This window comes from Penicillium paradoxum (genome assembly GCF_028828445.1).
Source record: "Penicillium paradoxum strain IBT 22861 chromosome Unknown utg000006l_segment0_segment0, whole genome shotgun sequence".
Lineage (NCBI taxonomy): Eukaryota > Fungi > Ascomycota > Eurotiomycetes > Eurotiales > Aspergillaceae > Penicillium > Penicillium paradoxum.
This window is the reverse complement of record NW_026643184.1, coordinates 428,103-442,980: the sequence shown is the minus strand read 5'-3', so window position 1 is coordinate 442,980 and position 14,878 is coordinate 428,103. Positions and strand designations below refer to the sequence as shown.

Below are 14,878 nucleotides of genomic sequence, written 5' to 3'. Positions count from 1 at the left end.
CATACGGTATACAAACAAGAATATCATTGAGCGATCAAACACTTATACTACCAAAGATGAAGACCATAGACCTCCCCTACGGTATACAGGCAACATTCTAACATGGAACTAGATCCCTGGATCAAAATAGGACATGCTCTGATGTCCTTTTTTTCTGTGCCTCCTTCTCGGGGGCTTTAAGAAAGATGTCTCCAGTATAGACATGAAACATATGGAAGAAATGGAAGCAGTCTGTGCAACCAAGGGATAATCTCACATTCCAGAAATATCAGCCCTTTATTCTTTTGATTTGTGATTTGTGATTTGTTGATTTTTTGATGTTTGAGAGTGCTATGTTATAGGAACCCGTTCCTGACCATCTCCAGATCTCCGACGTCATCGACGTGATCGCCAACTTTAGCGTCCGATAAAGCTTCATTTTGTGGGGCCTCATCTCCAACCCTTCAGCATAGGCCTCGCGATGATCCCCCGATCCTGTCTGCGTGTTCGAATGCTGTTGGCAGCCTCGATCTTCGCTATACTACTCATCTGGACGCTATCAAGATGGCACTTGAAAGCTTACATCCCCAAATTCGCCAGTTCCTCATCACAGGACGTCACACATTTGACTGCCTCACATCACAGATTCTGGCGGGAATTCCACACTCTCTTAGAGACACATGCGCCAGTCATAGCACCTATAGTGGAAGATGAAAGAGCGACCACAACAGGATTCAATTTCCACGAAGTACCACCGCGCCCAGATGTCCTCTACATTCCAGACGAAGACATAGCCATCATGAAAGAGGCGCATACTGGCTTTGTCGCTGCAATCACCGGGTCCCCACCCGACCTCCCGTACATCCCGGGCACAAGAGGCATAGTCTCAACAGCCGGCGGCTTCTACCTCCCAGTACTAGTAATATCACTCCGCATGCTCCGCCGCACCGGCTCCACCCTCCCGGTGGAAGTCTTCCTTTCGGACGAAGACGAGTACGAGCCCTACATATGCGATGTAGTCCTCCCATCTCTCAACGCTAAATGCGTCGTCCTATCCCGCATTCTCATTGCCGCACCCGCCAAAATCCAAAAATACCAATTCAAGCCCTTCGCAATGCTCTTCTCCTCCTTCGAGGAGATCCTCTTCCTGGACGCAGATGCCTTCCCCCTCGAGAAACCAGAAATCCTCTTCACATCAGAGCCTTTCATCTCAAACGGAATGCTCACTTGGCCAGACTTCTGGGCCTCCTCCGTCTCCCCGATTTTCTACGATATCGCAGGCTACCAAGCTCCACCAATGGACCTCCGCCAGTCAACCGAATCAGGCGAGATTCTTCTCTCCAAGAAATCACATATCCGCTCCCTCCTCCTCTGCACATACTACAACTACCACGGCCCCTCCCACTACTACCCCCTCCTCTCCCAAGGCGCCGCCGGCGAAGGCGACAAGGAAACCTTCATCGCCGCCGCAACCGCCATGCAAGAATCCTTCTACCAAGTCAGCGAGCCCATATCCGCCCTAGGACACAAAACAAAGAACGGCCTAGCCGGCTCCGCAATGGCACAGTCCGACCCCATACAGGACTTCGCCCTGACAAGTCGCGGTGTCTGGCGTGTTAGAGGCGATTCCGCCCTCCCGCCTGCTATCTTCTTCATCCATGCCAATTTCCCCAAATTCAATCCTGCGACTATTTTCGACGATCATGAGGTTATGCCTACGTTCACCGATGAGGGGGAGTATACGCGTGCTTGGACGTTTCCAGAGAATCTTGTGCAGAAGCTTAATAGCAGGGTTGATGTTGAGAGAGGGTTTTGGGAGGAGATTCTTTGGACGGCTTGTGAGCTGGAGGATAAGTTTCAGAGTTGGGCTGAGCATCAGGGGATTTGTGAGGGGGTGAGTGATTACTGGAGTGTTGTTTTTGGTTGATTTGGATCTTGTGTGATACTGGCTTGTATGCTTATATCTCTCGCTCTTTATTAGAGCTGAGACTTGTTCAGTCTTTATGTCGTAATGTGTTGAATATGCTTTTTCCAGCTGGCCTGGATGGAATACTTGTGCTTGTGTATATTATGTATATATATTCCTTTCCCTTAGATCGTATACTTTCTCTTGTTTTTATCAATAAGACAAACCTTGGTATAGCAAGATTGAAGATTTCTATATTGTTTCTTTGATATAGTATATATAGTACACAGTATACATAAGAGTTATCGTACACATCGAGCCTCTACCAGCATAGACAGAATCATACCCTAATCCAGCTGTTCCTCTCTAGTCAACCCGCAATCCATTCGCCTTCGCCTTCTCAATAGCCTCCACAAACAAAGCCTTACAAGGCACCGAACTACCTAGTCTAGCACAGAGCAAGAAAGCCCCACTCAACTTGCGATGCAACGAGTACGTCTCCTCCGGCGGCGGCGCCAACCGCTCCCGAATCATAATCGGAATCAGCGCCCGCACCCGGTCCGTGATCGTCTGGTTACTGAAATCGTACAGATCAGGCGACGACTCCATGAACGGCTCGGCGATCGTCGTGATCGAGTTCACGTGTGCCTCTACCATCGCCTGCGACTCCATGCCTGTCAGGTAGCCCAGCTCGATGGAGAGGTCCTGGCAGGTTTTGCGGTCGTTGCGGGATGCGGCGATTAGGGTGCGCACGTAGGTTGTGATGAATTCTTCTGGGTAGGCGCGTGAGGCGCCGAAGTCGAGGAGTTCGAGTTTGTTGGTGGATGCGTTGTAGAGGAAGTTGGTCCAGTTCGGGTCGGTTTGCATGTAGTGGAATTCGGCGATCTCGCGGAGGCAGAGACGCATGATTTGCGTGCCGATCCAGTCGCGTTGCGCTTGAGTGAAGTCTGTGACTTTGGTTACGGCGACGCCGTTGAGCATTTCCATCGTTAGGACTTGTTTGCCGGAGGCGTGGGCGATTATCTCGGGCACGACGAAGACCGGGTCGTTGGTGAGGAGTTCGCGGAAGCGGTTGGCGCCCTCGGCTTCGCGGATGTAGTCGCATTCCCAGGCCAGTTCGGTGCGTGCGTTCGCGATTGTTTTGTCGAGGTAGAGACCCTTTGGTAGGAGGCGGGAGGCGGTTAGGAGAATGGAGAGGTTGTTGAGGTCGCTGTCGATTGAGTCGGCGACGCCTGGGTATTGCACTTTCACGGCGACGGGCTTGCCGGTGCTTTTGAGGACTGCTGAGTGCACTTGGCCGATTGAGGCTGCTGCCATTGGAACCTCATTGAAGGTGGTGAAGAGGTCGCGCCAGTTTGGTCCAAGGTTGTCGGTTAGGACTTTGTCGCGCTGCCATGCGGGCATGTAGTCTGCGCGATCTTGCACACGTTGAAGAACCTGCTGGATCGGCTCGGGGAGCATGTTGGAGTCTACAGAAGTCAGCATGAGCATGAGAAACAGCAATAAGCTAGATCTTGCAACGCACCTTGGATGCTCAGCATCTGTCCCAGCTTGAGAGCTGCACCACGCATCTTCGATAGCTTGGCTACCATTCGTTCCATGTTACCAGCACTGAACATAATCGAGCCACTGTCTTGGCTGCCCGTGACCCGACGCAAACCCTCCCCAACAGCGCCAAAGGCCATCGAGGTCGCAAGACCACCGTATTGCCACATTCTGCCCAATCGGGAGGACGGCACGCGCGATTCCAGCATCTGATACGCTTGCTCCTTCTTAACCTCGCCGACGGTCTGTGTACTGGGCACCACGTCTTCCGCGACGCTGGCCGCCAGCTCCTCCATCTCTTCGGTCTCAGATTTCGCGGCTTGCGGGGCGATTGGCTTGGAAATATTCACGCTCGGCTGCTGAGGTTTCGCGGCTAGCTTCCAGTCTCGCTTTGGTGGCGGCTTCCCGGAGATCATGCGCGACACGCGTGGGCTGTGGAAGAGTCCCTGGAGCATCTCCTCAGACATCTCTTGCTCGACTGGGGCAGGCTTATCTGCAACTGACGAGCTGAATACATCCGCATTCAAACCATCACCACTGACTTGGGTATCACCCGCAACCTTCGGGACCTTCACTCTGGGCAAGCCCGAGAGGTCGGGCCCCGATTGAAGCGATGGCTCATAGAAGACATCCTGTTGTGGGCTCACATTGAGGGTACTGGGTATTTCATCGCCACTGTACGTCGCTGCTGTAGCCGGAATCTGCAATTCGGCCTGTCGTTGCAGCTTGCGAGCTTGCTCGGGAGGAGGTGACGCTGCAGTACTGGCGGTCGGCTTATCGGCGAACGCCGACTTGTCGGGGGAGTCTGCCGGGCTCGGCGAAGGTGGCGAGGGCTCGTCGAATCGGCGTGCCAATGCAGCTGCAGCTTGAGCGGTCAGGATCAGGCCCTCTGTCTGGGCCTTGATGCCCTTAGTCAGGGAGGATGTGCGCGTGTAGACATCTAGCTGGTGTTGCCGGATAGCTAGGTGTTTGGCTGCGACCGTCTTGGAGACATTGAGGAATTGGATGGCGTCGAGCAGACGCTTGCCTGACATGGTGTGTAGATAGCAGCCTTAGTTCATGACGGGGGAAACAGAAAGATAACAATGTCGGCGTTAATAATTGGCCGCAGTCAAGGGCCGACTGATAGGAAGTCGGAGTTGTGCGGCCTCCGATCTGCCCACTTTTTTTTTTGCCGGCGACTATAAGACACCGTCTGGTCCCTATATCTCGGGGTCAGTCTGGCTTTGGGTTGTTAATACCGTACTATATACCATTCACTACATTATACTCTGTCTATACATCTACATATACATATTTCTTTATATTACACTATGCTCCTCCAAGACACTCAAGACCTCGAAGCCGAAGTCACTCTCCTCGAGGCACGCCTCCAAGATGCCCGCGCCCAACTAGCAGCTTCCCAATACCCCAGCCCACCCTCTTCATGGGCGATTAAAGGTGGGTGAATGTGAATGTGAATGTAAAGCTCAATCCCACGTACCGCCAGCTAACAGTGCCCAGAAACATATAATAAACCCAATAATAAGAACCAACCCACCACCTCAGACCATACATCCCTCCACGCCCTTCTTCTCCTCTCAGATTCAGCCCTTCCCCTAGGCTCCTTCGCCTACTCCAGCGGACTAGAGTCCTATCTAGCCCACAACAAGCCCTCTCGCACATCCCCAATAACCTCCTTCCACCGCTTCCTCAAACTCTCCATCGCTTCAATCGCAAGCACTTCCCTCCCCTACGTCCTGGCCGGCTATCGCGAGCCCGAAACCCTAGATACCCTAGATAACGACCTCGACGCATCAACCCCCTGCATCGTCGCCCAGCGCGCAAGCATCGCCCAAGGCCGTGCCCTCATCGGTGTCTGGGAGCGCGCCTTCCGCGTCAGCTTTGCCGGTCCAGATAGCCCCATCTGTGCAGACGCGGAGGATGCAGTCACGGCTATCGCGGATCTATCCGATGCGCTGAAGTCGTGTCTGGAAGAGGACGACGGTCTCGGCCCCAAGGGCCACTTTGCGCCGCTCTGGGGGGTCGTCTGTCGGGCTATGGGTCTGGATTTGCAGCAGACGGCATATATCTTCGTGATGAATCATGCGAAGGCGGTGCTGAGTGCGGCTGTCCGCGCGAGCGTAATGGGTCCTTATCAGGCGCAGAACGTGCTTGCCAGTCAGAGTCTGCAGGATACCATCATGAAGCGCATTGCGCGGGAGTGGAATACGCCTGTTGAGGAGGCTGGGCAGGTTGTGCCGGCGCTGGATCTTTGGGTTGGGAGACATGAATTGTTGTATAGTCGGATCTTCAACTCGTAAGCATATTAAGAATAGCAAGCATAGTTTGTGATATATGATCTTCCAATTATTGGGGATTATGGTAGCTAGGTAATTCCTCACATTGCATTCATCATGTCGGTTTTCTTTTGCTCCGTGCGTGATAGTCCTACATGACACAAGAAATCTAACATAGTTCAACCTCTGAAAATCAGTGTGCGCCGGTTTCTCATACAGAGATGGCCAAGGGCAATCTCTGCGCCTTGAGAACCTTGGAAACTCACCATTAGGTTGGTTTGTAATGGAAAGAGAAAAAAAAGTGAAGAAAGAAAAATAACCAACCCTGGTTAAGGGCTCACATACATAACTCGTCAAACGCCGGCCCAAAGCAGACCTGCTAAATCACGCAAAAGAAACACCACACCATGAACCTGTCCGAATGAGACATACTAAAAAGGGATAGACGTAAAAGAGGAAGGCATCGAAAGGAAGATATAGTACAGGAGAGTTAAAGGTCAATCAGAGGGTAATGTGCATATAGTCGTTACTTCCGAAGGATTTGTTGCAGTTAGGACACTTCCGGGAGCGAGACGAGACACGCTCGTCGACACACTCTCTGCAGAAAACATGACCACACGTTTTGATCACCGTGTCTTTGAAAGTTCGACGGCATACTGTGCACAGCGCAAGGGTCTATTTCAGGGTTAGCTTTTGGTTCACTCACAAACGTGGGGAATCTGGAACATACCCGCAACATTTCATATTCCGAGGACGAATTGCCAAGACTCTTGTTTTTCCAATTGTCCAAACTCTTCTTAGTATCAGCAAGCGATTGTTTCAGACCGGCCACCTCTGTCTCGGCTTGTCGCAAAGCAGAGCTGGTGCTTGCCAGTGTCGAGTCCTTGGAAACCGAAAGATTCTTGAGCTCGACTACCTGCTTTTTCAGGCCCTCGGTGAGTATGTTGCTCTCGGTCAACTGTTGTTGAATGGTGTGATGCTTGATCATCGCTGCATTGAGTGCTTCCTTGGTCTCGCTGGCTTGCTTGTCCATGTTGGATACCAATGACCGGGCGGCTTTCTCGGCTTCCTTCAACTGGGACACAATTCCGGATGTTGTCGAGTTTTGCATCCTGAGACTGCGAACTTCTGCATCCCGGGCATCCTTGCTTTTCATTGCAGAGAAGAACTTTTGATCTGCTTTGGACTTCTCCGCTGTTAGTCGTGCAACCTTCTCCTCCATAGCCGCGAAGTCGGTGACTTTCTGGGATGCGAGAGTGGCGAATTTCGTGTAGGCCGTTTGCATCGATGTCAGCTCAGTGTTGAGCATAGAGTACTGGCGTTCTAAGCTAGTGTACTTGGCGCGAAGTTCTTCCAGCGGCATATCGTTAGTGTTGTCGTTTGCCTTTGAGCCTTCCATCTGTAGCCGCAAACGTTGACTTTCCGACTCTAAGGCTGTGATCCGGGCCTCTCTAGCATCTGCCAGTTCTTGCAGTTTCAGACTAGATGTCTTCTTCTGATCCTGTGCTGCCTTTCTCATCTGTTGGTCGGCTAGAAGCTCGTCGCGAGCATTACGTATCCGTGCAAGATCCGCTTCCGCCCTCATCAACTGCGCTTCTTTCTCTGCAATTTCACTGTGGGTTTCATCCTCCACCTGGATCTTGTATGCGGTTCTCTCCGAGCGGTATTTCTCTGCTTCCTCGCGAAGTTGAACATTTGTCGCTTCCAAGTGGTTGATGCGCTTGACTACATCGTCATATTGAGACCGAAGCTGTTTGAACAAATCCGTATGCGCGTAATCGTCATCGGTGAACTTTGAAGACTAGGATTCCAGTGTGAGCGATAGAACGGGTATGAATCGACCGGGTGAATCCAACCTTGACTTTGACTTCGGTAATTTGGCCGAGCAGGGCGGCGTTTTCGGTCTCCAGTTTTTGGATTTGCTCCTTTTGTGTGTTCGAAATCGCTGAGAGTTTGTTGTTTGCTTCTTCCAACTCGGGATTGCGGTCTGCGGTAGGTGTTCCACCATTTGCGGGTGACGAGTCTTCGCGCTTAGATTGTGCTGCTTCTCCAGGTCGTTGGATGCCCATAGACTGCTGTTTTTCTAACTTCGCAACAGTAAGACTCTTTGCACGGTCGAGTTTCTTTTCCGCCACTAGATACCGCAATGATGCAGCCTCGAGGCTTTCTTCTAACTGTTGCTTTTCGGCTAGTGTTTTTTCGAGTTCGGCAATCGTGACTTTTTCCTCTGCCAGTTTCTTTGCAAGGCGGGTCTGAACCTCTGAAACCTCGGGGGGCGCATCCTTCGACTTGGACTGGAATTGAGAAATTATTGCACGAATATCCTCCGACCGTGATTTCAAATGCGTCTCGAATTCTTCAACATCTTCAAACTGTAATGAACTTTTGAAGGATTTTTCTGTTCATCTTGTCAATATTGGGAAGGAGACATGATGTGGGGTGCAGGGGTTTTACTGACCTTGACCTTCTGCTTGAGATGGTCCGAGAAGTAATTTCACTTCATCAATCAGCTGTTATGGAGTTAGTTTGCTTTGTGATCTCAAGCCCCTGCCAAGTCGACCGGAATAAAGAAATGATCGACCCACCTGTTTAAACCACGCATCGATAACACGGAGATGGTCATTGTGAAACGTGGCAGCTTTTGACATCTGGCTTAAACGGGTTTCCAACGATGATTTCTCTCGCTTGTACTCTTGCATCTGACGCAAGATCGCTTCTTTTTTGGAATCGCTGTCGCAAAAATCCAATCAACACATGTCCAACAAGATACCACAGACAAAGTATCTGGGCAGCAGAACAGACTTTAAACAAAAGCTTACCTCCAAATCATCTTTCCAGGGCATATCAGCATCCGGGTGGGACTTGCTACCACCGTTGACACTGGTAGCCTGTTTCTTTAATGGTGGGGCCGAGTCATTGTTGTCCGCGGCAGGCCTCTTCCGGTCTTCCATATTGACAAGACCGGGTTCTGAAGACGGGACGGGGGGTTCGACGGCCGGCATCAGTGGCTAGACTGGCATAGGAGGGTTACTGTCACCACCGGACCGTCCGTCAGTCAGCCAGACGCAGATCTCGCGACTGTGTCCAATTCTGTCGAGGGAGAGTCCGGTAGAATAGAAGAAAGCCGGAGAAAGAAGGCGAAGGAATTCAAAGTGAATACGAGGCGGGCGTACTAACGAGAGAAGGGGTGGGATGGCAGAGATCGAGGAGTTGAAGACAGGAGGATTTTCAACGAGGTTTAGCGTCCGCTAGTGTCATCACGTGGTCACCACCCACTTCCCCAGCTTGGAACTTTTTATGATCTTCATCAATCCACATCTTACAGCAATGGGCAGCCATGAAGTCCTTTTCCAGTTCTGCGATTAGTAGGTGCTATCAGGTCTCCATATGAAGCAAGGAATTTCTAACAGTGTCATTTTGTAGACAAAACCGGCAAGAAGTTCGCCCCAAAGGCGCCCGTCCGTCGTGCGCCAGCTGCCCCCCCGCCAGACGCCCCAGTGTCGCTCAACAATCGTCGGCCGAACCTCCTCAAGCAGAAAAGTCCAAAGATGTAGCTGCTTCTGATGTGACGCCTTCTGTGGCAGGAGATCCAGGAGTGTCTACAATCACAAAGGAGTCACCGGTGACAGTCGCTGCGCCAACCGCGGAACAAACCCCCACTGCTGTGAACACTGCCACCATTCCCCCGATTGCTACTGCTGTCACTGCTCCCATCTCTACGCCCATTTCCACACCTATCGCTACGCCCGTCGCCACACCTATCGCTCCACCTACTGACAAGCCAACTCCGATCTCAAAGCCGACTGCCATCTCGAAACCAACTCCTATCCCAAGGCCAGCTGCCATTTCAAAGCCAACACCCATTCCAAAACCCACTGCAGTTCCTCGTCCTCAGAAACGCAGAGATTCTCTTTCGCAACCCGCGCCTGTCTCGTCCGCTCCGCCTACCCCGCCTCTCACCCAACCAACCCCATCTCCCATCGACACTCTCACAACTGACGCCAAACCTGCATCTTCGGTGGATCATGGAACAGAGAAAGCTCTTTTAGAATATGCTAGGGTCGAAACAGCGCGGGCCGCCGGAACCCTCGTCGATTCGAATGAGCCTCTCCCACAACCTGAAACCGAACAAACTGCACCAGCTGAGGGCCCCCCGGCAAAACGCGCTCGAAAGTCATCGGCTACGGCTATTGCGGCCCCGGCTCGAAAGAAGTCCGTGTCTGTTGCAGCAAGCCGCCGAGGTTCTCAGTCAGTTGTAGCTACCATTGAAAGTTCGAGCGCAACACCGAGTGGATCCAACGTCTCGACCCCGGATCCAACAAAGCCGAAGAAACGGAAATACTCCAAGGCTGGGACTTCAGACATTGATGAGAAGCCGAAGCGAACCCGCAAGAAGCGCGAGCCCACTCCGGAAGGTGCAGAGACGGTGGAAATCTTGCCGAACGTCGTCAAGATGTCAGAGCTTTGCAAAGATCTCAGAACCGGAAAGAAGTCCAAGCGCGAGGAAGAGCTGCGGAAGATTGATCAGGCTGAAGAAGAACGGAAAAAGCAAGGCGGAACTCCTGCACCAGGAACATCCATCAAGGAAAACGAACCAGAACAAGAGAAAGCCGAACAACCGGTCGACTGGAAACCGCAGTCAGGTCCTATCATGCGAATTGTTAACGGCGAGATCGTGCTGGATAATACGTCCTTGCAGGTCGATCGTCATGCGGATGCCGCCCGAGCTGCCGGCGATCTTGAAGATGTAGTGGAAACTTCGTTCACCCGGAAGATTAACCAAGCGACATACGGCAAGCGTTCAAAGACCGAAGCATGGGATGAAGAGATGACAGACTTGTTCTACCGGGGTCTTCGCATGTTCGGTACCGATTTCATGGTTATCAGCAAAATGTTCCCGGGACGATCTCGTCGACAGATCAAGCTGAAGTTCAACAATGAAGAGCGCCGCGATCCGCAACGAATCAAGGATACCCTACTTGGTCCGCGTGAGACTATCGACATCGCTACATATTCGGAAATGACAAACACTGTCTACGATGATCCTAAGATTGTTCAACAAGAACTTGATGATGAAAAGAAGCGAATTGAGGCCCAGCACGCCAAGGAGAAGGAATTGCAGGAGGAAATTCTGCGCAATCCGACTGGTGGCGACGCCACAGACGCCAAGAACGACAATACTATTGTGAAGAAGTCGCGCAAGAGGGCGAATGCAAAGATTTCAGGCGGAACGGAGGAGGTTCTGGGGTCCATTGATGATTTCCCAATGGCATAATTTGGTGAATCTAATAGAAATTTCATGAGGCGATGGGTAACGGTATTTTGCGTTTGATTATCCGGGATACACTTCGATCAAGCCAGGAGTTTCGGCTGTTTTGTTTGCTAATTCATTTCAATATCCCGAAGTCGCTTTTTTCTTCTTCGTTGTATCAATATTGATTTCATAATTGACCTTGAGAAGTTCTGGCCACCACTTCGGGGCCTATCACTTCCCTTGTCCTTTCTCAAGGATTTTTTTTTTGATGTCTTTTGGTATCGTTTTCTCTCGTATCATATCAAACAATAACAAAAGACCCCGATGTAAATGATATTATCGGGGAATCACCTGCGCCTCGTCGACCCAAACCCAGTACTGGAACTTGTAGACGAGAACTGCGGCGAGCGCGAGCTGCCCTCACCCGGGTCATAGCCATCAGACCTGCCCGTTCTCCGCCTGGATCCATTATCAGCACGCCTACCCATCTGATAACCCGCCGCGCCACCGCCTAGCGCTCCAGTCCAGAAACCCGGCGTCCATCCCTGCTGCCGTCCAGCAGATTTATAGGGATCGAAACTGCTGTACGGAGGAGGGGGATCTCCACCCCCACCTCCGCCGCCGCCTCCCCAGAACCCACCCCCCAGCTTGGCCAGCAGCCCTCCCTCGCCTATTTCCCCAACCCAAGAGCTGTGCTAGCAGAGGCCAGAAGATCATAACGATGACAGCAGCGATAAACCCAAAGAAAATCAAATTCCCAAGGATACTCATGACCTTCTGAGACCCGCCCACACGACCATCCCAATCCTCACGTTGCTTCCCAAATCTCCTCTCCCCGGCTTCAGTCAACAGCAGTCGATATTCAACCCCACAACTCCCCTTCAGAACCCATTTGTCGTCTGCATTCCGGTATCCCTCGCAGATGACATCTGTTGCGCCGAGCTTGAATTCAGCTGGTAGATCGGCTGTGCAGGTCCACTGCACGTCTTCCTCATCGTAGTCGTATCCTTGGTTCGTGCACCGCATGATCTCAGGTTGATATAGTTTGCATGTTTGTTTCGGACCGATGCAGCTGAGTTGAGGGACTGGGGAGATGCGTCGGGAGCTGGTCATGCGGTGGGCGCGTAATGTGAGGGATTGGACATTTGATAGTAGGATTGCATCTTTGCCTGGTGGTTTGGGGTTTGTGGCGCATGTTGCGGGGGGAATGAGGAGGGCTGAGAGTGCCAGTGGGAGAATGTGCATGGTTGGGTATGAGCTGGATAGCTCTGTGGTCTGTTGTGGCTTGTGGATTTTTTTGTCTGGGAGTTGTTCAAAAAAGAATGGTCTGAGGTCAGGGTTAGTTGGAAGGTTGAAATGACTAGTTGTCGTGTTTTAGATAATTAGGCTCCAATGATATGAGTCAATCTATGGAGCAGGTGGCGTTGACATTAATCGTGTCCTTTGAGCCTCCGAGTGGAGAACTGGTGATCTGCACGGTTTGTTCTGTTTGCACGATCTATACATGTGTACGGTGTAGGGCATTTACGTACTCCTGCCTGATGTAGGATATGGTCTGATAGGTATAAAAAACGTCAAAAATAGAACTAAAATTACATGAAACTATAGGGCAAGCAAAAGCCCTGCTCCAATGAGGCCCGCCATGACGTTGTGAGGACTACCGGTCGGACCAACCCCACCTCCCGTGCTGGTGGAAGTGGCATCCGGTGCACTAGATGCACTGGAAGTGGAGGGGGAATCAGAAGGGGAATCGGTCAGAGGGAAATCCGTAACGTAAGGCTTGAACATAGTGGTTGGAACTGGGGCCGATGCAGTGACAGACACGGAGATGACATCAGGGATGGCATCAGAAAGCCCACCGGCCTGAATTTCTGTCAAGGTGTCTGGATCCGAGTTGAAATCGGTCTGCGCCATGGAGATTTCGTTGTGGGAAAAGTCATAGAACGTATAGGCCCTATGCATGAATGTATCGCCTAGCATGGCTGTCTCTTTGCCACTCGGGAGTAGGGCAAATTCACACTTCGAAGGATCCCGGGGCATTGTAATGAAATCGGCGAGTGGAACACTGATATTGAAGTCGGTGAAGCCGAACGTCAGGTTGTAGCCTCGATACCTCTCGGTGCAGTTGATCATGCCCATTTGGGCTACCGGGTCAAACCAAGCCCCGAAGTCATTGTAGATATCTTCGACAATCGAGTCTGGAAGATATGTCGCAGACATCCCGGGATTCAGAACCGCATAGACGGGCAGCCCCGAGGAATGGGTTTTGTTGATACCTGTGATTCCGATTCCTGTCACCAAGACAGAGGGGAGATAGCGCGTCCCGTTGACGGCGGGCAAGGGCATCGTGTACAGGTTCCCGGTGTACTTGGCAGTGTTCACACCACCCAAGACAATAGTGCCTCTTTCGCCAGGATTATCTTTCATATACAGACTGTACGCAGATAACTTGAGTTTACCGATGTCGACCAGTGACTGAAGAAACCCGGTATACGAGTCCGAGTCATCTGCAACATATCCCATGCCAACGATATTCCCCAAATTCGAGCCGAAGTTGACTACTATATCCGCCTTAGGTGAAACCAATTCCCCGTTAACAGTCAATGTTTCAGTGGCAAAGGTTCCCTGGAAATTATAGTGACTGGGAGTCGTTATGTTGAACTTGCGGCCAAGGTCTTTGTACGTTGAGGAGGAGCTGATATCCAAAAACGATTTGGTTAAGCAGTGGATCTCATTGCAATACGATGAGTTGTATGCAGTAACCATGAGATATCCGATAGTTGTATCCATCTGGACTGTGATCTGCTGGGGTGGGTTGCCTAAGGCTAGGACGGCAGTATAACTGATGTCTGGTCGGTACTACAGATTTCATAATTAGTATGTCGTGTCGAATAACCATATAGCTACATAGATATATATATATGTAGCTGGATTGTCTGTACCACGTCTGTCCGCTTCCGGAGCTGACTGGGTCCGTTTTCCACGCGTTGGATTGGGATCGTCACGATTGCCGCATCCTGGTGGGGTGACAGGGCTTCAATACAACTGGCCAGCCAGGCTAGCCAGAGAAAGGAAGCATAGACCATGGCTGCTTAAAAGTAAGAAACCATAATTTATTCGACATAGAGAAGGGCGAGGGCGTGTGGATATTAATATTATCAAGTTCTCTCTCTCAACTAGAGAAGTGAGACAAAAATGATGAGCCAAGGCCCAACTCAGGGGGCACTATGGTTTGCCCCCCAATAAGATCACTTATAAAAGCCTTGGAGGCTCTACGGGGCGTGGAGTACGCCGTGACACAGGCTACACGTACGGAGTACTCCGTACAACATATGGTGACATCGGTTCGCGCACTAGTAATACTAGCCTATACCTCCCGAGGTCGGTTCCTGGTCATCGGAAGGCAGTACCTGCATCTACACATGATCCATGGTACACCCGTGGACGTATTTAACCTTCTCTCCAACCTTAGATAACCTAACCTTAGAACCTTGCGATGACTCGATAGTGTAGATAGGCCGATCTCTTTTAAGACGAGGGTGAAGTCTCTTTTGTCTTGGCTTTATGCCCGGAATACTCAGGGCCTCCTTTGAGCAACTTTTGCCCCGGGCGCTGGGCGTTTGAGCACTAGGGTAAATTGATCACTTTGGCCCCCAAGGTATTGGTGAGACTCCTAAGTACTCAGCCATAAATACGCTGGACTCTACGGAGTAGAGACATAACATCTTAGCCAAGTCCCCTCATTGCTCGTTAGGGCCCACTAATGCTTAATACAATCCGGAATACTCCGTACTCTGCATACATCGTAGCAAGTATGTACTCTAGCAAGGCAGAAAACTTGATTCGGCTTGTTGGGACCAGATAACATATCTATGTTACATGTAACTTAGCATGCTTTAGTCGCGTTTTTAGAGT

The 14,878-nt window shown here is 51.2% G+C and overlaps 7 protein-coding genes across 7 annotated transcripts; 3 read left to right on the top strand and 4 right to left on the bottom strand.

Moving 5' to 3' along the window:
- Window positions 1–460: 460 nt before the first annotated feature.
- Window positions 461–1,906, top strand: N7457_006665 (alpha-mannosyltransferase; the record flags this gene model as incomplete). Its single annotated transcript, XM_057177709.1, has 1 exon — window positions 461–1,906. The coding sequence occupies one exon, from the start codon at window positions 461–463 to the stop codon at window positions 1,904–1,906; it is 1,446 nt and encodes a 481-aa protein (XP_057029453.1).
- A 345-nt stretch (window positions 1,907–2,251) lies between these two features.
- N7457_006664 (protein kinase COQ8) lies at window positions 2,252–4,464 on the bottom strand (the record flags this gene model as incomplete). The annotated part of the gene is made up of 2 exons (XM_057177708.1): window positions 2,252–3,354; window positions 3,411–4,464. 2 exons carry the CDS (start codon window positions 4,462–4,464, stop codon window positions 2,252–2,254), a joined length of 2,157 nt encoding a protein of 718 aa, XP_057029452.1.
- Window positions 4,465–4,743: 279 nt separating this feature from the next.
- Window positions 4,744–5,733, top strand: N7457_006663 (urease accessory protein UreF; the record flags this gene model as incomplete). The annotated part of the gene is made up of 2 exons (XM_057177707.1): window positions 4,744–4,870; window positions 4,934–5,733. 2 exons carry the CDS (start codon window positions 4,744–4,746, stop codon window positions 5,731–5,733), a joined length of 927 nt encoding a protein of 308 aa, XP_057029451.1.
- Window positions 5,734–6,210: 477 nt separating this feature from the next.
- On the bottom strand, window positions 6,211–8,711 carry N7457_006662 (E3 ubiquitin-protein ligase BRE1; the record flags this gene model as incomplete). The annotated part of the gene is made up of 6 exons (XM_057177706.1): window positions 6,211–6,384; window positions 6,440–7,510; window positions 7,566–8,107; window positions 8,168–8,219; window positions 8,295–8,439; window positions 8,464–8,711. 6 exons carry the CDS (start codon window positions 8,709–8,711, stop codon window positions 6,211–6,213), a joined length of 2,232 nt encoding a protein of 743 aa, XP_057029450.1.
- Window positions 8,712–9,046: 335 nt separating this feature from the next.
- On the top strand, window positions 9,047–10,984 carry N7457_006661 (transcription factor TFIIIB subunit BDP1; the record flags this gene model as incomplete). The annotated part of the gene is made up of 2 exons (XM_057177705.1): window positions 9,047–9,074; window positions 9,147–10,984. 2 exons carry the CDS (start codon window positions 9,047–9,049, stop codon window positions 10,982–10,984), a joined length of 1,866 nt encoding a protein of 621 aa, XP_057029449.1.
- Window positions 10,985–11,310: 326 nt separating this feature from the next.
- Window positions 11,311–12,208, bottom strand: N7457_006660 (DUF1183 domain protein; the record flags this gene model as incomplete). The annotated part of the gene is made up of 2 exons (XM_057177704.1): window positions 11,311–11,545; window positions 11,604–12,208. The coding sequence occupies 2 exons, from the start codon at window positions 12,206–12,208 to the stop codon at window positions 11,311–11,313; spliced, it is 840 nt and encodes a 279-aa protein (XP_057029448.1).
- A 357-nt stretch (window positions 12,209–12,565) lies between these two features.
- N7457_006659 (uncharacterized protein) lies at window positions 12,566–14,049 on the bottom strand (the record flags this gene model as incomplete). Its single annotated transcript, XM_057177703.1, has 2 exons — window positions 12,566–13,822; window positions 13,906–14,049. 2 exons carry the CDS (start codon window positions 14,047–14,049, stop codon window positions 12,566–12,568), a joined length of 1,401 nt encoding a protein of 466 aa, XP_057029447.1.
- Window positions 14,050–14,878: the final 829 nt, after the last annotated feature.